General features: G+C 45.5%; 1 protein-coding gene across 1 annotated transcript in view; it reads left to right on the top strand.

Annotated features, from left to right (window-relative positions):
• Positions 1-25,547, top strand: part of Ser (protein serrate) — a 42,548-nt gene that overhangs the window by 10,126 nt on the left and 6,875 nt on the right. Inside the window, exons 2-3 of the mRNA XM_071788848.1 lie at positions 7,457-7,753; positions 20,608-20,899. Coding sequence (XP_071644949.1) covers positions 7,457-7,753; positions 20,608-20,899 — 589 coding nt within the window. The remainder of the gene's footprint in view (positions 1-7,456; positions 7,754-20,607; positions 20,900-25,547) is intronic.

Here is a 25,547-nt window from a genome sequence, read left to right as displayed (position 1 = left end):
GCATTTTGCATGTTACATTTCGCGTACATGAATAGCACACGCGACAGAAATATGCGTAACGCAAACGGCCGGCCGTTTAGAAGGATGACGTAGCGGGATTTATCGCCGGCGGCGTGTTTTATTTGGAAATTTCAATAATGAGACTATCTGAAATTCAAACGGGGGAGACTCCGTACGATCCCGGCTCGTTGCTCATTTTCGTGTTCACTGAACTCGAGCAACGTCGATTATGATTAACTGCGCGCCTTAACGCTTAGTTCGCTCCACCAACCGGGCGACGTTTTTCCTTTTAATTTATTATCGCGTTTCGTCCCACTCGACTTACCGCCGTAATCGCTTAGCCACTGTCGCGAGAGTACTTACACAACGTGTAATCGGTAATAATCGCCCTCGTAATCTATAGTCTGGTGATTAGAGACTACGGACACCGCTTTCTTTTCGCTATACTCGCGGATCAGCGCGACGGTCTTTTGTGCTGAAGACGGCTGATGCTTCGGGCGGTTCTGCTGATTGTTTTACACTTCCAATTTTTTACCACGAAAAGTAACCGCGAAATATAATCGACGAGCCAGGACAAAACGCGATTTACAAGGTTATGATTTTGTAAATTCGAGAGTAACGCCCGCAGTGGCAGTTCATGATTGAGTATCAGCAAACGATCATAAACTTTGTTATGGTCGTTCGTTTATAATTAATTTTAGATATTAAAAAAATTTTTAAGATACAAATTATAGAGAAATTTTAGAACAAATTTTCCTCTAATTGCTGGCTCGGTGCTCATTTTAAACATCATGTAAGAACGCACGAATTTCCGAAGAATGCCGGATTAAGTCGCAATTACTGACTCGGAATTAATTACGGGGGACGCGAGAAACAGACTTCCTCTTTGGAAGAGGAAAACGATATACGAAACGATAATCGCTCGACTGGAATAAAGCGATCGTTATTGAGATTTTATCGTACGCCATCCGCACACTTATCAGTTAATAGAAACGAAACCGATATATCTGTCTGCATTCAGGACAGACGCCTTGCGTGTAAAAGCGTGTAAACGAAACAATCCCCCAACTCACACCTGTTGCCGCCGGTTTCTCGGATCCACGATCCTCCGAGGCAGACAGGTAGAAGACGTTTAGGCTGAGCGGACCACGGCCGATCTTTCCAATCCGGCCTTCGATCGGGTTTCAAACGTTCTTTCGACCGGAGCTAACAAAAGCTCATCGATAACGACCTGCCGTTTTGCTGCAACGATGACAAGTTCCCATGAGTCTTCCCACGACGAATACGATATACCCACTTCGTCAATCGCGTCCGATTGAGATCAGAAAAGCAAGACGTATATAGTGTACCCGCACATTCGCGAAAACGTTCTCTCGATAAATCTCCTCGATTTCCAGAGAGGAGACCGAGGGGAACGGCTTTATGGTTTTATAATTGTTTTAATCGTTTGGGAAAATATAAGGCATATGCTCATGAAAATTTAATTCTGCCGGTAAGCGGCGGCGAAACGGGAACTACCTGTCTTATAATTATCACAGGGAGGTAGATATTACTTGAATTTTATTACCCGATCGATGGAGTGTCTTAAATGCGCTCTTTATGGCTAAATCAAATTATTGCCTCGGCCGTGGAAGAATGTGAAAATGATAGCCCACTTCGAGGAGTTATCCCCGCGATTATTAATTTCAGTGCTTTTAACGATTACAGTTTTACCGAATGCCCAGCGATTTTTACTAATCACGTGATGCGCCTTAACGGTTTCAAAGCCGTCGACATACTATAAAGCAGGTACAATTAAATTGAACGACGCACGATGACATTCCTTTTCCTTTTATTAAATGGTATCTAAGAACACATGCCGCAGGAAACGCCGCGTCGAGGCATAATCTCGAGTAAAACATCCGGTCTTTAATAGACCTGTAAGAGAGATATTCAATCACAGGCTCGGATGTTTCGATTCGGATCTCTCTTGCCTACCCCGAGCAATACAAGATGATAAAGGGGGAAAGCGATGGGGGGTTCGCGAAACTTCCCACGCAAAGACTTTTTAATTATTTCGGTAATTTGTGGTCAGGTTAAAGGCAGTCTGGCGGGTTTGCCGAGTGGGTAGCAAATAATATTAAGTATAGGTCTCCCTATCTCTCGCAGGGAGGATGGAGAGAGAGATATATGGACCGTAGGGGCATGGCCTAAGTCCGTGGTACACTGGGGCAGCGCACCAACACACAAGCCTGTAAAACCGTGAGCGAAGGCGAGCGCGCGAGACACACAACGAAGCGGAGTGCAGAAACGAGACGTGCAATACGGAGTATACGGACGGCCGACACGCACACACACGCACACGCGCACGCCCGAGCGATTTGTCCGTGCAGATTCTACGGTATAAAATTAAATGGTGTTCGGTAGGTCTATTTCACTCGGGCAGGTAGCGGCCACCGGTAATTACTACCTACGACTTGGGAGCTCAGAGATAAAATGAAAGGCCCGGACGATTTTCGAAACCGAAATCGCGGCAGTCCCTGATGCGGCTGTTGCCGTTGTTGCTGCATGCTGCTGCTGCTGCTGCTCCTCGCTTCTATTCTTCCTCTTGCCAATTTTCTATTCTTGCTCTTGTCCTTCCTTTCCTTCTGCAATTCGGAGTGATCGATCGCGCCATTTGGCTCGCGATCTCGCGATGATCGGCGAGATAAAGGGATGATAAAAAATATGTAATTTCCATTGCTTTATTAATGTGCAGGATACGAGAGATTATATTTACGTAATCAATTTTAGGAGATTATTGCGCCGCGCGCCTTGTCGCGATTCCTTTTTCTTTATTTGGGCGCATCGATTATCGGGGATATCGTTCGTTGCAAGTAGTTTAAGGCAACACCGAGGTACTTAGCTAATTTAGCTAATTTAGATGGAAATTTTTTTGCAGGCGCGTCGCCGTTTTTCAATTAGCGTTAGCATCTAATGATAAGATACGGGTACTTTCATCGATGCGTCCCGTTGCGTCGTCAGACGGTAGCGGATTCGCAATTAAGATATTAAAGGAACACTTCTCTTCCGTGGGTTTACGTAATCATAGCCGGGTGTAATTACGTATTTACATAATTACATATATGCCGTACTCGTTTACGGCACCCTAATGAGATCGGTTGATAACAATCGATTTGTACACAGCGTACTTTCTGCATTTATCCACTTTTTAAACTTGTTTATCTTCGAGTTAAGTGCAATGATTACCAACTATAAATCGGTATGCATCGAATTTTATAATCTTACATTTTCGTACAATATCCTCGATTCCGACCGATATTGCTATTGTGTGCAAGAAGGACTTACAATTAGGCAAGAAAATATTATTGTACTTAAATAAATATTGTCACCTCTTTATTATTTATCTATACATTTATTATTACTTAACGATAAAATTGAAAAAATTTACAAACTGCGACGGATTTTCATCTAGCGTGAGAAAAATTGTGCAAATGCGCCAAGCGAATTTTTCGAAAGCGGCAGGTTCTGATTTTCGCAGACGCGGCTTGCATCGGCAAATGAGTTTCCTCGGAAAGGGGCAAGAACAAAGGAAGGAGGAAGACGCACTTGAAGAGGACACGGTAGAGTCGTTCCTCAGTATGCGTTCCGCGAGCGTTTTTTTCGGCCAGCCGGGCGAATTATTCGTACTTCGCGAGTTCTACGAGAATGTATATAAAAGTAGGCGCACTGAGGTATGGCTCGCTGCACCTTGGTTATGCGGAAAGGAAAGGCTCTTCTCTGACGAACGCTGACCGACCAACCGACCGCCGCGCGAGCGAACGCGCACACACAACTCACGTGCAACTCGCTACTACATATACTGAAGGCCATCATTTTGTTCATCTCGTGTATATTCACACACACACACACACACACGCGCGCGCGCGCGCGCGCGCGCGCGCGCGCGGCTAACGTTGCGACAGGTTACAAAGATGTGCACACTCGCAACGAGAATAAGATGTCTCTTTTGATGAACACTTTTTCATCATGTGATCAAAACGGGCAACGTGAGAAATAGTTATTACTAATTTTTACAACGTTGAAAATGGCTCAATGTGATGCCGAAATATTATCCGGAATATTATCTTGTAAAAATTAAAGTAAATTACTTTTAATCTATAAAATTACGCGTTGTACTCTCATAGCTCTTTAGTACCACAATTTATTATCGAGAGCCTTAAGTTAATTTTTCTTTTTATTAAAAATTTAACTTAATAGTTTCCGAAACTTAGACTGGACCGCCAGATAGGTATGTTCATCGTTAGGAAAGAATTAAATTTCAAACATTTTCCAAAAATATCTCCTTCGATTTCGTCATTGAGAAGGTAAGAATATCATGCATAATTTAAAAAATCTTATTTTTTAAATGTAAATTGTGAAAACCTGTTTAATGGACAATGAAGTTATTATAATGACGTATAATATAGTTAGAAAGGGATGAACTTTCAACCTAATAACCGCGAAAGCGAGCGTCGCTGCGAAAGACGAAAGAAATAATCGCTTCGCAGATAGAAGGCGCGGTACCAGGATAAAGGAAGCGATCGTTAATACGAGGTGTCTCCACTTTTATTACACCTCGGCAGCCCCGAGAAACTTCAATTATCGTTGGGTGGCGGTCGACCTCGATGAGAGAATCTGAGATACAGACTTTGGCTGGAATCTTATATATAGGAAGAAACTGGAATAGAGTCCTTAATATATACTACGTTATACAACATCATTAGTACACTTTAACTTTTCATACATTTTTTATTTACAACACGATAAGTACAACATATCACTGATTATTACAGCATTACATAACGTTTACAACACTAATATATCGTGGAATTATTTTATGAGAAAAAATGAAAGCGTTGTCGAAATATTAGGGGAACACATTTTTCAATCTGGTGCCGAAATTTCGTCGAGCCACCAAATTCTGGTCGCGTCCGCGAGCGATTCTCTTGAGCATCTCCCAGTCGAGGCTCCGTAAGCGTCCATCCGCGACTGCGTCGGAAAGGCTCTTCCGCGTCGGCTAACCTAAAGCATCTCCAGCTTGCTTGTCGTCCGACAATTTCTCGTCGGCACGTGAGCGGACTGTGCAAAGTTTGCGGAGCGCGCGTTTGCAAACGCTCACGCGCGTTCGCTCGCCAGCAAGAGAAAGAGAGAAAAAGAGAGAGAGAGAGTTTCTATCGCTGGACCGCACGGAGGCAGGAGGTTACCGACGAAGCCGAGAGAGCCTCCAGAATAAGTATGCTCGGCTAATAAAACGCGTACGCGCGCGTCGTTACACACAGCGTTCGCTTTCCAAACAAACGCGCGGCTCTCGTCACCGCGCGCACTCGGAAACTCGTACCGACGGGATTTATCGCCGTACGGACGTCGGTCGTCGGACGTAAACGCGAACCGCGACGACGACGGCAACGACGATGACGTTGACGTCGAACGTCGTCTTATGACACGACACTAATCGAAGAAAAAGAAAAAGAGAAAGAGAGAGAGGGAGGGAGGGAGATTTATCTTTTATTTCTCGACATACAAAAAGCACCGGGCGATGTTAATAGACGTGCATGATGCTGCGGGGATAGTTATTACTATTGCCGAATGGGTCGGGTTAACGCGAGGATAAATCGCGATACTATTTTTACGGCGATGGGATCGCATATACGCGAGGTCGTCTTCGCGATCAACAGCTTGATCGTAAAGCACAAAACGCTCGTTTGAAATTTATTGAAACGAGCCTCCTTCCGTGCGTTCCACCGCGGAGTGATGCACGATGGAGCGGATTGCCTCGCAGATTGCAATATTTTGAATCTTCTCTAAATACGATTCAACTGTTATTGAGGTATTGAATTTATTTCGTAAATAATGATAGCCATTTTCTTCTAACAATTTCTCCAAATTGCTGCAAGTGTACATTACCACGCGTGTCGTTAATGTCGTTATGCGAGTCAAAGGCGGCGAAATTACGCGGCTTGTCTACTTGGACGAATTTCTATTCACCTGCCGTGCGCGCGTATTGTCCGAACGTACAAAAGATCTGATTCGTTACGAATTCCATTGTGTTATCGGCTCCTTCTCTCCTCCGCCTTTCTTGAACCGCGCGCGATTATCGTCACGCGGACGATCGCCGAGGTACCTATAGTTTTGCTTTTCAATTATTCTCTGATTTATCCCCGACGTCTCCCGAACCGGAGCCGCGGGAGCTCAGCGCCCGCCGTGCCGACCCGTTAAAATGTCATTCGCGAGAGACGGGCTTATATAACGTAAAGGGAAACGCGTTATGGAAAGCAAAGGCCAGCAGACGATCCTTTGCGCTTTCTACCTTCGATCTTACTCTTACGATAATTACGTGTGCCGTGTATACGTATACACACGTGCACGAACACGTGCATGCACCGTGTCGAACATACCCTATACACGCACTCGCGGTGTACAGTGCAATCCCATACTCCTACTCATAGCTCTTTAAGTGAATTTAAACTATAACAACGTCACTTTCTCGAGAAAGCAGTTTTGTATAGACTATCGTTACCACGTTAATTTCTAAAAGTAGGTATTCCTAATCGATTCTAAACAATTAGACAATGTATTATCACAAAATAAAAAAGGGAGATTAAAATAAGACAAATTGTGAATATATATTTAATTTTTATTTCTGTCTTGACACATGTTTATATATTTGGTATATTCGGATTACTATTAAACTGCTTGTTGTTATCCGAATTTGCGTATCAGGAACTCAGATTCGCAACGGGTTAGGAAAAAGTAATCATTCATTATACTTATAGGATGTAGAATGTGTGATGCGTATCGCGCGTAACGGCACGCAGTATCGCGGCGAGCTCGAAAATTGCCCGGCCGTGATTGCAGTTTCGAAACTGCTCGATTTCTTTTCCGAGATTGGCCCGAAGCTGCTACTGCTGCTGTATTCGATGCATTCGCCTGAGGCCTCTGTCTTTCTCTCTCCCTCTCTCTCTTTGTCCTGAGATGCTAACATGAGATTTCCGTTTCCACGATACGCAATAATGGACAGTAACCCGAGGCCTTTTCAGGTTCCCGCGCTTGGCGCAAAAGCGGGAACCGAATTTAACGAAAAAGTCTTTCATAATATTAGAAGAGGTTCCTCATTTCTTCCCCTCTCTCACTTACGCTTCATTTTCTCTAAATTTCACGATTTATGAAACAAACTCCTAACAAGTTAGTGAGAAACAAGTAATTCCGTACTTATAACAAGTCGTTATGCAACTCTTATAGCATATATGTGTAGCATCTAGGCATAGATTGTTTTATCTGAGACGGCAGAAGTTCTTTGATCTTAAAAGCGTTTTCTTCTATTAGAAGACGTATATTCAACATAATATAATATTATCACGATAATAATATGAGAATCAAAACACGAAATAATCTAACAAGTTGAGTTAATTTTAAGTTTTTATCTGCTGTGTTGCAGGCAACAACCGCGAGTGGATACTTCGAGGTGCAGATCCTCTCGCTGACGAACAACAGGGGCACCCTGGTGGACGGTAGATGTTGCGGCGGGGGAGGCGGCGGCGGAAAAACAGAATTCCCGCCCTGCACGACGCCCTGCTCGACAGCCTTCTGGCTCTGCCTCAAGGAGTACCAGTCGAACGTCACCGCCATCGGCTCCTGTAGCTTCGGCAACGTATCTAGTCACGCCCTCGGCCCGAACACTTTCACCCTCACCGACCCCGTCACTCTGCAACTCCACTTTACTTTCCGATGGACGGTGAGTCGTTATTTCGCAACAGCCTACAGCCTCTGAGCTTCTGTTTTTTTAAGCATTAATTGTTATTCGCATTTTCCCCTCATGGTGCAATATAAACGTTGCGCAATCTCATGTTAAAAAGATTTCGCGAACATGTTCGATATTTAATTTTGATTTATGAGTATTACTATGACAAGTACTTTCTCATTTATGACGTTCGCTAATATTGTTTGTTTAATACGAATCCAATGTTGACGCTGTCAGATGAGAAATCAGACAATCGCATTTAATCGCTAAATACACGTCGAGAGGCAGTCCGAGAGTCGTTCGAGTGCCGAAACACGCGCGGCACTACCTAATATCCGTGAGAACGCGCGAACGTCGGCTGAAAATCCCAACCGGTCGCCGTTACACCGCGCGTATAACGCACGAGGCGACGAGGCTTAATTCGATGTCCCGCGATTAATGACGCCGCACGGTGTACATGGGACCGTAATTTTGTTTGGTCACCGGCACAATGAACGTCGCGCCGAAAGACGAACGGGCGGAGAGGATGAAGTCGTAACGAGGGGACGACACATTCGGGCTTACGAATCGGCCGCCACTAGGATCATTTATCATCGACGCCGTGACACGACGCCGACGGAGAACGGCGGCGTCTCATTAGCGACGCCGCCCCCGGGGGCCACTGTAAATATATGTATGTAGGTGTGTGTATGTGTGGATATACCACGGCGATTACCTTCTTTTCCCGTTTCGAGCTCCCATTCTCGAAATCGCCGAAAGCTGGCCGAGTGTGAATCGCGAATGGCGAACGGCGCCGCTCTTTCGCAACGTATAAGGCTAACGACCAGCGGCGAGTAAGAGTCCGTGCGCTTATAACTCGCATTATATCGCCGGTCGGATGAATCGCGAATTTCTAGCCCCCGATTTCCTTTGTCTTACACGGCGAGAGAGAGAGAGCTATCGAATCCGCGCGAGGGATTTCCGGTCCGCTGGTCTCCCATCCGCGCGAGTCGTTGCGTAGAATTCCAGTTTGGTTCCAGTCGCTTGGCAACTCCTCATCGTCAGTTCCTCCATCTCTCCCGCTGCGTTCCTCTTTCTCACCACGCTCTCTCGGTGAACTCTCGCTGCGAAATTTTTACGATCGTTCACCCACGTTGAATTTACCTTGTCGCTTTTTTCCGCGGCACACGGAATCAGTTCGCTCGACCGTGAAGAGCCGACGGTTTTGCATACGAATTTTGTAATGCTCGAAAATCGCGAGTTTTCTACAAGGTGTCACGCCAGATAATTTCGCGAGATAATTGTCTCGTATTTAAAAGATAATGAAGGAAAGCGTGTAGAAATTATGCGACTTGAAAAATAACATTTAAATACTTCATTGTTGCAACGTTAACGTAAAACGCTCTATCTATTTAAATAATTATGTACATTATCGTGCACTAGAAAAATTCCCGTCCTTCTTGGGAGCCGGGAGAGTCGTCTTGTCGGTACCCAATTAGTAGCGCACCACCTACGACCAGACCGCCGTCGTCGTCGTCTAACGTAATTACGGCATAATGTACGAGCGATTTCGAGGATGCCCAAACAGTCCTCTCAAGTGATGCCTGGAGTGCGCAGGCGAGGCGTGCTCTCGCGAGACCGGGTATACTCACAGGACCGTCGAAAGTGCCTCCTTCAGACGACGATGGGTTCGGTGGGTGCCTGACGGGTCCTGAAGGGTACCACGCTCGAGAAAAAACGCACCCGTTGTATCTACCTACACGCGTCCGCGTCGTCGTGAGTTGTTTGAAGAGCGCCAGTCTTTCTGTTTGTATATTTCATAACTCGCTCGCGGCTATCTTCCGAGAGGCGACCCATCGCGCGACAAAGGGGCTCTAAGGCCCTGTTCTCTTTTTCTGTTTTTTCACCTATCTCTCTCTCTCTCTTTTCCTCTCTTCTCGAAGAACCGCCGCCACGACGAAGGATATAAACAGAAAAACCCTTAAATTGCTTCCCTTTCGTGAAGTATTTCTCCTCATCCCGCTTTCGACGCGCTACCTTCGATCATTTAGCGCTTCGCCGGTCTAATTCAATTATGCCGTTGCTGCGTAATAAAGAAAAATATATATATGGAAAGCATACAGGTGCGCGAGAATGTGGGCATGTTTGCGCACAACGAAATATACGTCGAAATAAGGGGTCGAAGGGGAATAAGAGGCGCGGAGAGATAAAAGCCCGGATGCCTCGGTATCTCGCGTACTCGTGCGTCGTGAATGTAATAGCCATAGAACGGTTTTCACGTGGTACCCACCGTGGAAAACGGTAAACTGCCTGACTTTCATCGTCCTTCCGCGGATAATGCCGTCATTATCGTCTCCGCTGATTGAATACGGTATATATAATCTCGTCCTCTCGACCAGGCACCGAGACACGTCGAGTGAGCGGCGAGCACTCGCAGGCGCGCGCAGGCTACCGAATGCCACCTGCGCTTAGCGAGAGGCTGGCTTGAGAGAGCATCCGAGAAGTCCTCCTCTCTTACTAATACAAATCCTACGATTCCCATCTTATAATTCTCATCCGAACGAAGTCGGTGCCTTGATCGCGCGTCCATTCGCGAAGATTTTCAATATAAAATCGCTCGTTTCGCGCTCGAAATCGAAAAATAATTTGTAAACGATTTCTCGACTTTAACACGCGCAAACCAGTCGCGCGTACGTGCGAAAATTGCGATTCAAATTCGTAGAGTTTCATATACGCGATACTCATCACGGTAAAATAATTGGATCGTTGAGTCTAACAGATGAAGAAACATGGTATAATGGTTAGACGTTACTGATAGTCTCAGATACTAGGCCATCCATCTATATAACTTTCAATAAGTTACATATGCGGATATCGCCGGCAATCGCAAGAGTTTTCTAATAGCGACCTAGTTTACGTGAACGTGATGCGGTCGCGATAGCAACAACGTCAAACATTGTAATCGTCCGTCGTCGCCGTCGCCGACTTTCCCTGCTTCTAATTTCAATACCAATGTAAGGAATACGGGATGGGATAGGCATCTCTCTCTCTCTCTCTCTCTCTCTCTCTCTCTCTCTCTCTCTCTTTCTCTTTCTCTCTCTTTCTCTCTCTCCTATCTTCGGCGATCGCATAATAGCACGGGAAGCGATCGGCGAGATGAGAGAATATACGGTCGAGCTTTTACACAATCCACCTCGGAGCTATATGCATCTTCGAACCAAGTGTGCTCCGTGTCTCCTTTCTCCGGCCACACATCTCCTCGTGACTCGATCTCTCCTTCTCTCTCCTTCTCTCTTGTTCTCTGCGAATCGTTCTCCCATCTTTTTCCCCTTATCCCCCGTTCGTTCTCGATAATTTCTCCTTGTCGTTCGACCGTTGCCAATGCGACTCTATATGAACTCGACTATACGATTCACATGCGGTGGTGCGCGTATACATGCGACCTGTCTGCGCGTTTTGTATGCAGCGGCACGCACGACTGGCCGGTTGTGTTGAACGCATCGGAACACATACAGATACCCGCGCGTACAATGTCTGCAATCGGGGCGCCACTATGAATGGTGGAGCATCACGAGACGCCGCCGCTGGATCCACGTGGACGCTGTAGAATTGTCCTCTAAAAATAACGCGCGTACTAAATGACCGAAATAGTTCAGCGATTTCTTTTGTGGTTTTAGTTGTGCCACGGTTAATTGATATATTACGTAAAAGGACAGCTAGTTGTAAATTTGCGATACGCAATGGCTGTCTCGACTGCGGAAAGTTTCGACTAAAATAGAGGTTTCAATTATGAAAATTGTCTCTTAAGTGTGGCATTGGCGTACAGTTAGGCGAAACACAAAAGAGAAAGAGTCTCTCCGAATTGAATTGGAAACCGTGTGTGTCTACATACGGCACGTTTAATCCTCTTTTCTCGTGATTAATTCCGACAATCGTAGTTTCGATAATGGACATATAATGATAAACGATGTTCTCGGCCGAGCGGCATTCATCACGTAAGACTCGTAAGAGGCGGCGGCGGTCGGCAACAGGAACGGTGGGGAGCAGAGAGAGGAACGAAAATGAAGGAGCCCGTTCGAAGACGCGTCGCGGGAACGCCACGGGGATCGAATGACGTGAGTCAGGGGGCCTAACAGGTGTACATCCGCGTCTCGAAAACGAGCCCCGCGGCCTTATAAGCGTTTTCCATTCTCGCCGATATCTTCGTTGCCTACCTTTCAACCTACCACGTGTTTTAAAACTACGAGCACAATTCGAAATTGACTCTTGTATTCTGCTTTTCTTTCTCACAAGGGGACGTCCCTTACCGATTTTTACGAGTTTTGGATATACCCGCGCGTAAAGTACACACGTATTTTTTTAATCGGCTTCGAAACATGGTCAAGGGTTGAAAGAAATTCCATATATTTGATTACGAGTGAATATCTCTGAAACAAAATATCATACTTTTTCAAAAATAACATTGAGAAGAGTGGAGGTATATTGAAATAGTTATTTGTGTAATAAATGCTGTAAGATGGAAATTGGACGTGCGGAGTGGACGCACGAGCCGGAGGCGAGTGCGATCACCCGCACGTCCAATTTTCAACTTAACACACGTGTTACACACTCTATTTTATGTTGCAAGTGCGTGGAAAGTAGTCTATCACGCACGCGTCGCGTGCGTAATGGGCCACTTTCCATGCACGTGTGACATAAAATATTTTTTAAATATTTTAAAATGTTTCTTTGAAGCTTATGGAAATAAATCTTCAAATTATTTATCTCTTATTTTTGTGTCATTAATATCGAAAGCTGAAAACATTTCTACTAGTTATTAAACATAATAATACAGTTACAATAATCTCTACTTTACAAGGAGACAACTTTTAGCGTTTTGTTTCGTCTAATGCCGCTCGCAGAATCGCCGGCTGCGCCGTGCACTTAATAGCGTCATGAATAAACTGCGCTAAGCCCGCGAGCGGCACCTACGGTTGTTCAAATATATTAGTGCCGTTAATACGCGACGCTAACGCGAATAATGAATAACGCTCGCGGGATTTACATCGCGAGCGGCCGTTCGCGTCGCGCATCCCTGCGCGTCGCCGAGTCTTTTTATCTAATCGCAACGTAAATTGCACCATTTCGAATGCGGAAGCGCGAGCAATTTGTCAAAACTTCCGTGCAAACCGGTCTTCGGGAGGGGAAGGGGGAGAAACGGACGATCCGAAATTGCTCTCTTTGCACCGATCGCCCGCGGGGTTACAATCATGAAAGGCCAGCCTCATCGGTTCCCCGCCATCGAGATTTACGTTCGCGCGAATTAAAGATTTCCTGATTGCCAGCTCCCGACTGATCGGCTCTTGGCGAAGACAATTTCTCTCTACGAAAATCAGTGATTACAGCGACACACACACTTGTGGTACTTCCGACGTACACGCCGATATTAATCTTAATTCCATTAACATAATAGCCACGCTGTCGATATAATGACCTGTACAATTTGTCATCGATTGTTGAGCACGATATCTCCTCTCCCTGCATCGTTTGATCGTTATTAGACTTATTTTTACGATAGGTAAATGACTTACTTGCGCGCTTTATGTTCTCGTAGATCGCTTTCTCAAAATAATATCGGCGATGAGTATTAGAGATCGCAAGATAGAAGGGGAAGAAAAATTAATTAACTGCAAAATAAAATGCTGAATAATTTAATAAAACTCAACGATAAACGAGTAAGAGATTGCCGAAATTAAACATGATTATCTGAATTAGGACCAAATACGATTATACATATATAATTGAAAATTTGGTTTAGTTGTAAAAGTCGTGAAACATGAGAAACCTGGCGTTAAACGGAAATGATGAGAATAAGATGCAAGATAAAAACCTTTGTGAATTAATTATTACGCGAGTTACGCGAGAAATAGTTAAGTAGTTAAGCTGCGTTAAAGAAGAACGAAGGAGAGACGCAGACGAGGAACGTCCAACAGAGTCGCGTAATTTTTTTTAATCACGAGAACGCGCACGATTTCCTCCTCGACGAGAGTATAGTAGGCTCCCGGGCGGATCAACGGGTGCCCATTGAAGCCGGGATTCATCGCGCGGCGAGGTTCACCGGGGAACGCATAAATTGCACGTTTTTAATGCGGAAGCGCAGCCGATTTGTCGAAACTTCCGTGCGCGCGAACCGGTCCTCCTTGTTCTCTCGCCGCTCCGAAATTGCTCTCTTTATGCGATCGCCCCGAGGATGGTTGCAATCATGGTGTTTTCCCCTCCTGCCGTCTCCCTCTTCTTTGCAAGATTTACATTTGACCGCGTTTATGTTATTGTATACGCATCCGCACGCACGTGTCGGCATCAGTGGGTGGACGTGCGCAAACACAGGCAGGTGCAGAATGCAACGGCGTGTTACACGTGAGGCAGCGGGAGGGCGGGGGGAGAGGGGGAATGAAAGGCAAGGTGGGTACACGAGAGGAAAAAATGTCGCCACGCTTTTTTGTCACTTGGAGACGATGCTTCTTCGCATTGGAGTGTCTCCGCGTCCACGGGGGGCTCGACGAGCGTGTGGATGGAGGAAACGGCGAGGGCCCCGAGGTCCTCTCCTTTGGGCCGGTCGTGTGTGAACCCGCTGCGCGAAGCGCATACCAAACTCGTCCCTCTCTCTTTTTCTCTGTCCTTGCTCTCTCTCTCTCTCTCTCTCTCTCTCTCTCTCTCTCTCTCTCTCTCTCTCTCTCTCTCTCTCTTTCCCTGTTCCTCCTTTCTCTCGAAAGGCTGTCGAGACCGTCTCTGTACGAACCCGCTGGCAGCGTGCAGTGTCTCTCCGATTCGCGATTTTCTCCGGGAGTACTTTGATTCGCCGTTTCTATACGAACTTGTAGAAGGTATCACATATAATACAACGTAACATCAGAATATGTGCAAAAGAATTTACAGTTAAATACATTTCTATCGTTTCTAAATAATTTATTTTCTGCGCGGACGGCAGGAATTGATTTTGAACTTTACTTCCGATATCGCGATGTACCTCGCAAACGAATGTCGATTACGTGCGATAAGGGACGCATTACGTTGTCCCGAGTCCGAAGTGAAGCACATTCGTGGAGCAACGTGGAACGCGGTCGGACAGTCGAGGCGAGTATTTAATGCGAGGCGTAGCGCGCGCGTATCCCACAGACTCGCGTTATATTATGCAGGTAACGCACCACTACCAGCACTACCAGCACGATCATCAGCATATCGCCCGTCCGCGGCGTTTCCACTTTGGTTCCGCCAAGCGGGAAGAAGGCGCGCCGTTGCACTTGGCCTTGTGCCCTCGCGAATAGTGGACGCCTCTCCTCTACGAGCGGTCTCTTCGTCCAACGAAGACGACGACGACGACAACAACGACGGGATCCTCTCCCTCCTGTCGTCTCCTCTTTCTCCTCAGTCCTCTTCTCAGTCCTACCTCTCGCAGTACCGCTTTTGCCCTTTCTCTCATTCCCGATCCTACCCTCTCGCTCGAAGAGAGTCTTTCTGCAGTTCTGGGTACACCGCGAGATTTATTAGCCATCCGGCTAATTGGGAAGCGAGGACGGCCGCCGGGATTACAGAACGGAGATTTCCGTCGCCAAAGGGAATGCGCTACCGAGAGAAAGAGAGAAAGAGACGACGCAACGCGACCGGACGGTGCACCGCGCCGGACGGAATCTCTGGCGAACGAACCAGAATCACCGGCCGCAAAAGCGGCCCATTGCGTTCCTCGACGTCGCCACGTTTTTCAATTACGGCGCGACGCTCTATCTACCGCGTGTTCCTTGGCTTGGTCAATTAGCGAGATTGATTCTCCGCTGCGAGTCGAACACGTACGTGATTATCTTCCCCGACGATTTTCTCGAGGACAATCTGCGTTACGTAATACGTCATAGAATAATATTAAGGAAAAGGTATTATAGCAAATATAAAGATTTATCTATTATTCTATTCTATTGAAAACTGAATTCGTTAAGATATTTCTCAATTTTCGGTTTATATAAATAAAAAGGCGCCTACTTCGCAGAGATCGTTTGCTCTATAGCATCGCGTTACCGTGGCCGCCTGCAAATCCCGTCAGAATGAGGCGACACATGCGTGAGAACGACTCCGCTCCGCGTCGTGTCGCGTCGCGAAATCTAACACGACGACTCCTACTTGGGTAGAGGGAGGAGATCGCATGGGAAATCGGAAGGTACCCTTTGGTACCCTCGTTCGATCGTACGGCCGTTGTCTTTCGTATGCGTCCTCACGTACAGCTCGTTCGATCTTTTCCGCGAAACCTAAGACACGTCGCCTGACATAGAGAGAGGTGGACTCGGCGCACTCTATTCGGCGTACGTAAGTACCTATCTACCTGCTTGTCCGCCAGCCCGCAAGTCTACCGACGAACGCACACGAGCGTGGATGCGCGCGTACGTAAAGTCATAGGCCCGATAGACTGACGGACGAGGTAGGCAGGCAGGCGGGCAAGCAGGCAAGCAGGCAGGCAGGCAGGCAGACAGGCAAACGGCCAGATAGCCTCGCAGCGGGATTCTACGTGCCTCACGTGTCCGCTCGCTTCCTTCGATCTCTTTAGATTCGCCTCGAATCGCCTGTGCCGCCGCGTGATGCTCTAATACGCCGGGACATGCAGATTGCACGAATTCCGAATCGACCCGGTCACCAACGAGAGCTTGCCCATTGAATAAAATTCCTAGGAGCACTACTACGAATTGTTTAAAAACATCAGACTCTAAAAGTTCGGACTCTAAAAGTGTGTTTCATTGTGTGTGCAATATATAAAATAGAGGATAAAGATTGTAAGAACCAGCTGACTAATACCTAATTGCGTTTCTCACTCTTGACTAAGCAACGCAATCAGTAAAGGTTGCGTTGACAAAATTGATTATTATCTTGACTATGTGCCTATTAGTATGAAATTATGTTTTAAAATATTTAATCTGTGCAACACCCGCGGACGGCGTTTTTCAACAACGTTTTAGAAACCTTGCGTCAACTGCCCAGGAATGGAACCGGCCATGGTCTCACAGGAAATTAATTAATTGGTCACTATACAGAGAAAAATAGACGTGCATCGACTTCTTCGAGAATACCGTTCGACTTAATTAATTTCCTACGCCTACGCGAGTTGGTCGACGCGGCGATTCTTTCCACGTCCCTCTCGAAAAGACAGTGGAATCGTGCCGGCAATTTCCAATATCGAGAGGTTCCGTTCCCTGTATCGAAGGCCACGTCTGATTCGCACGTATTGGATGCTTTTCAAGTTTTCTTCGTGTATTTTCTAAAAAGGAAAAATTGTCCAAGGGTGCATCCATAAACGGCGTGATCATAAAAGAAATTCCTGCTCGCGATGATTTATGTATTTCGGCGCTGTTTACGCGCTCTGACACGCATTCAAATAATGGTTTATGCGTGTACTTCGCGTCGCACAATTTGAGAAACAGGATAATTCATGTTACGTACTGGACGGCCGTGGAATACGAGATGATGCACACGACCGCGATGCAGCACGTATGCACATCCCACGCTCCTCTTTCTTCCGCATTATATTTATTATATTTTCTTAAGGTCAGAGAGAGATAATCGCGCACGATAACATTGATAACTGCTATTCTTAATAGTTATTGAGTATATGTAATTTTGATTTTAAACTGCAACTTCAATCATTGCCTATTGGTAATTTATTATCATAGCTATATTTACTAAACAGTCCTAATTTCTCAATCTCATACGATTAATTTCGTTCCTTATTTCTTATCCGGCGTTCCAGGTAAATTTAATTATTATCAGTTGCTTTGGTTAGATCATCAGCCGCAAGGCGGTTGCATCCTCAAAGATGCATCCACCTCAGTGGCTTTCAATTTCTCCCTCGTTATTTAACGGTGAAAGGGGAAATTCGTCAGGTACGCCCGCGTGATTATGAAGCTGCGAGCGGAATAGCGAAACGCCCACGCGAATTCCTAGATCGGTACCATCTTGTCGGCTCTTGGTTCTCTTCTCTTGGCGCATCACGCGTGTTCGTTCCTTTGTTTTAGGACTACTTACTTGCATGATAATTCCGAGCAGGTACAGCGAAGATTTAAAGTTCATTTTGCATAACGGGCGAACGGTCAGGAACGGAAAAGCAAAATGCTTAATTCGTGATTTCCAAGTTTTTCTAAAAAATTTTCGGATAAAGTAAACATTTTGAACATGTCTAAAATTTAAATGAACAATTTTACTCATATATCTTAATTGTTTACGATTTTTCCGAACACATTAATGAGACGAATTAATTAGATTTACGTGCAATGAGCTGACGCTTATCACGCCGGTCGGAAACTTATCGATCCCGAAAAATCTGACGCGATATTGGACACTTCCTCCGACCTTAACCTTAAACCATTTACGTCTCAATTGTGACGAACTCGTCGTGAAGGAATAGGAGCGGCGCGACAAAGGAAGCGTCACGACGTTCGAGCACAAAGAACGTTCTTTTCACGGGGAAGCAGGCGCGACGGCCGGCCAACCCGCTGGCCAACCGACCGACCGCATTAGAATATATATACGAGGTGTAAAAAAAAAGGCGAGCACGAAAGTCGCGGGCGTGGGAAAGTCGGTCCTCGAGCGAGCCACCAATTAACACCAATTAGCGCTCATCTGCTCTAGGTACTGCCAAGCGAGCGGAGCTGACTTTACGTTTAGCGCGAGACGTCTGACTCGCCGCGGATTGGCCACAACATGCTCTTTGTACTGCAAAGATTGCATCATCGAGTATATTGCCTCTATACCGTCGAAACAAGAGAAACGTACTAGATAATCGTTATTCCCTTTTGATAGATTTAAAACCCGTTTAATATAATTAAGTTTTAGAATTTTCTAAATTCTTTGACGCGCAAAACTAACTCGCGCCAATCGATAGATGCTATGCATAACAATTTTGATTGCCGAGAAAGATTTATAAGCTTTAATTTCATGAATCATAATTGCGCAATTAATTATCGTGCACGATGTCAAAATTGGGAGAAGAATCAATCAGCAAGGAGTAACAGATTACTCGCGCAAGAAATAAATCAAGAAATAAATCGCTACACTTGGAAAAAAATTTTTATTATATTTGCAAGAAAATAGATTTCTTTGAATTTAGTTTCCTTAATTCAAAGAAGTATTAGGTAGATTCGAGAAAATATTTTGAACTCAGAAAAATGTTTTTTTTTAATAATGCAAATAATACATTTTTTTTAATGTAGTGGAAACGGATCACTCATTGTTAGTCAGTTTGCATCCCGTTATCCAAAATTATTTTAATTTTGAAACTGTAATCTTTTCGCGACAATTTATATTTCCAAAAATATATTTAAGAATATATACACTTTTATTTAGATAAATATATTTAACAATATTAACTTGTCAACATGATATAAATTTTGAAATGCGCGTACAAGTTACACAGTTTTCACGGTTATCACTTCGCGAATACCGAAGTCGAGAACTCCGTGTTCATTGTCTAATTTCCGAGGATCGTCAAGTTCATTATACCGATGCAGACGCGTTTGCGAGCGCGAGCGCGAGCGCAAGCGCGCGCGCGAGACGCCAATGTGCGCGCTGATCTTTTTTTCGCCGGGACCGGTTCCATCAGAGGAACACTTCCAGCTTTCTACCATCGCATCGGCGGCCCGACTCCCGTGTAACCCCATCGGGTGCCAGCGCGCGGCTATACACGAACCCGCGAAGAAACGGACGGTCGCGTCTTCCGCGCGCGGCGGCAGCAGCACGATTCGAATTTATTTATTGCATTAGCCGGCCGTCGCTCACTCACGGCGCTTGATTGGTGGGTACCAATCGGGTTCCCCTTTGCGAGCGAAGAGCAACACGCTGGCGGAGATAAGCCGGCTATATAAAGGACAAAACTGTCATGTCGATACTCGTGCAAACGGCGTTGTAATTATCCTGATTAACGGCTATTCTCTCAGTTTTGCATTATCACGCAGGGCATTATCAATGTATTGCTAATCGTTACAACAGGACTTACGGTAATACCCAAGTTCTAATCACGATGCCTTACGTATACCATTGAAGTTTATCCACATATAAGTATAATGTCGCATAGTATATGTAAATCATCAACTACCTACTGTATAATTTAAGAAACATGGCAATTTATATAACGCACTTTACACGGTGGTGAAACAGGAGGCGACACACACGCTGCGGCATCGTGTTCATCTTGTTTCGTTCAGATTTACATTACATCGGAATCGTTTTACACTATCCCGTTTTACACCGGAAGTTGTTTTCTACCGCATAGTTTCGCACGACGTATGCGCTTTCGTGTAACTCTCGGTTATGTAAGTCCCGAAGTCCTGAAATTGGTAACCCTATACTATCATATAATTTAAACCGCCCCCAAAGGTCAGCAGACGCTGTATAAATTTGCAAAAGCACCAGGCACCGAAGGTCCCACTTAGAGCCATGCCTGGCGAAGAATTATTCAAGCTGGGCAAGGGTTAATTGCTGCCTTCATCAAACCACCTCCCTTCCTCTTTCAAATGAGCCCTTGTCGTCCGTGACATCACCGTTCTGTATTTAATCCGATTTTGTTGCGTCACGGCAATGCTGGATCCGTAGACGAGGGATCCAGATAGATCCGTCAAAATATAAGAGGTGATCTCGATCTTGATAAATGTACGTTCTTTTTTATAAAGATTTATTCAAATAATTATTTTTTACTAAATAAATAAAATAATATTTCTATGATTAAAATTAATAAAGTAAAGAGAATTTATATAAAATAATAAAAGCAACGAGAGACAGTTTTTAACCTGAACATTTTTATCGTCTACTTGTCGCTTTGTAGCTTTTGCAAAAAAAAATAAGTTAAATATATTCTGTTACAGAGGCAATTCACGTTGATCTTGCAAGCGAGGGACGAGGTGAGCGCCGGCGTGATCGAGGAAGCGAGTTACAGCGGCATCGTCCTGCCAGGACCCACGTGGCACACACTCAATCATCAAGGAAGAAACGCTCACTTGGCGTATCGGGTGCGGGTCCAGTGCGCCGATCACTATTACAATGCGACCTGTACCAAATTCTGCCGACCTAGAAACGACATTTTCGGCCATTACACCTGCGATGAGAACGGGGACAAAGTGTGTATACAAGGATGGAAAGGCGTCGACTGCGAGACAGGTGAGTCTGACGATAAGTTTGCTCGACGACCAATTACTCGGGTTCGTTGTTACATAGCCATATGTCACTTTATTTCGAATATGCCTAAACATTTAGATTAATTGTAACGCTGAACTCAACGTTTTTGGGAAAATAATTATCTTTAATAAATTGTTAAATTACTTTTTACCGTCTCCAGATGGTAATTCTCCTTATCATGCAGGAATGCGCTGCAAGAAAGAGACGCAAAGAATTCCCTTAACATATTTCAGTATTAGCACCTCAGGTGTGCATCGACTTTAGAATGAATTATTGCTGATTAATCCCGCGTTTACCGCGCGCATAACCACGTATTACCATGCGCATTATTAATTATACCGGACATGGTGTAATGTATAGGTAAAAAATATCTCCGTAAACGTATTCCTTGACCCTTCTCTGAATCCTTTCATAGAAAATGTTTTGTTGGTAAATTACTTTTATCAAAATATTATATAAAATCTTTATATGTACAATATATAGTCATATTTGATTTTTAATTCATTACATCTTGATTTTATAATACGCAGTAACATCAGTTTTCTTGATGATGCGAAAATGCGCGCTTTACGCGAAATAAAAAAAAATTTGCTTAATTAACTCCGTCTGTATATGTGGGTCTACGGCGTCCGAGCTAAAATGATATCTGCTCGTAACTGTAAAACTTGTAAGCCTGCCAGAAAATATTAAATAAACGATATTTATCAAAATGACTATAAAATCATCAACTACAATGTAGACAGAAATTTTGTGAATTTTTTCAGATTATTTTTAAATATTTTACTAGGGTGCAAAAAAAAGCGTATACAGACGGAGGGTTAATGAACTCGCTCATAGAATTTTCTTATCCAGGAGAACTTGTTCGCGATAGAAGATACATCGCGAAATTCGCACGCCATATTCCCGCTCGTCATCGTTATCATCTCGTTACGCCTAAGGGTCTTCTCAACCATATCGATAGCGTATATGCGGCACAAGCTGATTTTTTGCGTGCACCGCCGCGCGCCGCCGCGCCGGGAGAATAATTAATCGTTCATTGGAGCGTGAAATCTCACGACAGGACTTACCGCTTATGGGTGTCGTTTAACTCGATTTCTCACACACGCATGTGCACCTCTCAGCTTAACGAGACTTGCAAATCGATTGCGGGTCATTAGTAATCATTGTAATGATCAAAACGTTGCATAAGTTGGATAATATTGAAAATAAAAAAAGGTCAATTTTTATCTAAGAGTTCTATCTTGCACCTGCTTTTGTGGAATCCGTAAATGACAATCGAGATAAGCGACATTACGAGCGATATTACAGTGCAATGAACTTGACGATATCTTGATCTTAAATTATAGTATTAGTTTCTTTTATCCTGAAAAATATTTATTGAGGACTTTGGGTATAATATTTTAAGGCTTGAGTAATTCATGAAAGGCTATACAGACACGGAAACGAACGGCACAAAAAAAGACTCCCGAGGAACCTGACGGCAGAAACGGAAGGACGAACGAAACTGCCCTCCACGTTCCGCGATTCCTATCTTTATTTCTACCGTTCCGGATTCTCGTCCGTTCCTACGGGAGAACGCAATTCCGTCACGTCCGCGATTTAGCGCGCAGGAAGTCGCCGCGGCGAGTCGAGCCCGAGAGAGGAAGATGAGCGCCGCCGCGCCGCCGTGCCGCCGTGCGTGGTCCCGTATGGATCGTAAAACACGCGAATTATCCCGGAGCGTGCCTCAATGAGGCGGACGTTAGACGCATGTCGTACGATCGCCACAAAGGTAGCGACACATCACGCCAGGTCCAGTCGCACAATGCTGCGCCGACTAATATAACAGCTCTTTCTTCGCTGCTTAATCGTTACTTCCGCCTCGCCGTGACCGCTCCGTGGTTACTGTCATCCCTTCCCCTTTGTAATGGGGGGAGGGGGGGCACAAGCGCATGCATAAGGTCGATCACAAGCGGACCGACCGCGACGGACGACTCGAGGAGACCCCGGAGACCGCATTCATTTGACGATTCCGGCCGTTAGATAGATACGTGAGTCCCCTTTCTGCACTCCGGCATTTAAATCATGCCACTCGTTTTCAGAACAGTCCGCGACATTTGCACGATATCGTGACACTATCCAGGGCTGTTGTCGAGTCAAGATGAGAATGAAAAAAAATGGGTGTACAGTTTTTATTTTTATTTGATATAAACTTTTTCGAATAGATATACAATTTTTTGAGACTTTGAATCTTATTGCTAGTATCGAAGCGTTATAAATTAAGAAGTCGCGAGTCAAATATATGCACACATATGTATATGCATTATTATTTTATTACTAAATAAATTTTGGGATGTTATAAAACTGTGATAAAATCGAGATCCCGTCATGCGCTGCGCTCAAACAATAATTTGCTTACCTAATCATTTCGCAAGTTTGCACGCTGACGATATTATGCCGAAGGAATTTAAATAACATACGTTTACTTCGACAACGCTGCTCGTTTTCCTTGGCACTATGAACTTTGAGATTCTACTGTTTGATAATCAGCGGCCACGATCATCTCGGGCCGCTACTCGATAATCCGCTTCCTGCGCATATCAAACACGTGCGATGGCGATACGACACTTTCGTTTCATAGCTTCAAGTAAACGTCTCATCTCGTCAAAAGATCGAATCTTCTTGACAAAAAGTTTCTCCCGTTTAACGACGCGGAAGGATCGAGTTATCGTTTTGAGCACGTTCTACTTAAGCGGACGGAAAAATGCGCAAACCCCAATTAGAAACTATCGGCGAAGATCGCGTGTTCGTGCAAGAAGCGATGAGACGCGAGTCTCGGCTACGAGAAAAGATAGAAGGAAAGAGAAAGAGAGAGAGAGAAAGAGAGAACTGGCTCCGACATTTTTGTCGCGATGTGAAAGGTCAATAGGAGAATTTCACTCGTGCATCGTCTTCACACGATGCGCCAACCTGGTCGCGCGCGATAGAGGTAAAATCTCTACGCCAAGCACATACATGGTGCTCCTTTAACATTTGGCGGCCGCGAAAAGGGGTTTCGCAGGTGTGCAAATTATAAAAACATCGCACCGTTTGCATAACGACAATTGATACGTGGTGATAGAATTAGACCGAAAGAAAAATTCAGAAAATTAATAACGTTTCTGCCTGTGCGTTATTCATCGTCGAGAGACGAGTCTTTATCTTGCACGCGATAAAAATATAATTACACTCTAGGAGAGAGAGGGTCGCATCACGACAATGACCCTCTCAACGCGCGGATTACCGACGGACGAGGATAAAAATTTTTCTCGCGACGCATGCAACCACGGGTTGAATTTTCCTGGAAAACGCTTCCGCGTGAGCGGTCATAGTCGCGCGCGTACATAGTACGATCGCGCGAAAAATCGCGGACCGCCGGCGCCGCGCCGCGCCGCGCTGGGTCCGGCAATCCGCCTCTCTTCGCGCAGCTGTTTCGTACGCAAAAAGGCGTACGATGCGGAAAAAGGAAGAGAGAGAGACGCTTTGCGCAAGTTAATTTACCTAACTGCCGGCGTATTAATCAACCGCGAGCCGTAGGCATATACGAGTAGCAGCGCGCGATCGTTTCAACCCAGGGGGGATTTATAGTTTCTAAACTGTGCGAAAGGACTGCGCGCGGGGCACCGCGAGAGAGTCCCCGGAGATTGTAAAAGCACGCGGGGCAAGCCTTGATTAGCTCGATCCTCTGACGGAAGACGACGATGACGACGATGACGATGACGACGACGACGACGACGACGTCTACGTTAGCATATGCAGGCACCGCGTCTCGCGGGAATCGCGGATGGTGCTGCAGCGCGGCAAGAAAAGGCTGTCGCGAATGCATCGTCATTTAGGGGGCCCCGAAGTATCGCGATGCAGTCGTATAAATATCCGTAAATGTCCGTTGTCCGTGCCGGACGAGAGAGCGGGGCTATTAATCATTAGGAATGCCGCGGGCGGTATATGCGCCCGCGTGTATACGCGCGAACGTATCGTACGCGTGTACGATAATCGCGTATGCACGGTAACGGTAAAGGTGTTGGTATACGCACGGCCGACTGAAATCCCGAAAAGACATACATACGTACGTACGTGCACACTAGCGAGCGCGCGGCATGAGTTTTCGTTTCACGGTTGGAGGGATAATCCTTCTCTCTGTCACTTCTCATCTGTCTTTCTGTCCCACCGGCTAATTGAGTTGCCCGGTCCCGGCGAGATCCCCGTCACGTACGTCCTCTTTTCCCCGCTGTTTCGTATTTTTTTTTTTTTTTTTTTTCATCCTGACGGGAGGACGGGGAAGAAACCGAGTTGTCATCGTCGCCGCGTCTTCGGCGCGTCTCGTCGGTTTCGGGGATACGGTACCCTGGCAACGCCATTAGATTTTCTCGTCCAACTACCTGTTACTTCGGTACGTCCTCTCATGCCTAGTAATCGAGATATCCGGTAAGAGATGTCTGATAATCGTGCGTATCCCTTCTTTGAGAAACCGTAGAAAATGTCCCTCATCGGCCCTTCCGCGTTCGTCTCGACGCGTACACTCGTTTCGTTCATTACATCTCCGCTAATTACGTTTGCCCCGACTCTATGACTGTTACGTGTCGCATGTCGCGCACGGAGGACGAACAAGAGA

This window comes from Temnothorax longispinosus, chromosome 9 (genome assembly GCF_030848805.1).
Source record: "Temnothorax longispinosus isolate EJ_2023e chromosome 9, Tlon_JGU_v1, whole genome shotgun sequence".
NCBI classification, from domain to species: Eukaryota; Metazoa; Arthropoda; class Insecta; order Hymenoptera; family Formicidae; genus Temnothorax; species Temnothorax longispinosus.
This window is presented reverse-complemented; position numbering and strand designations above follow the sequence as displayed.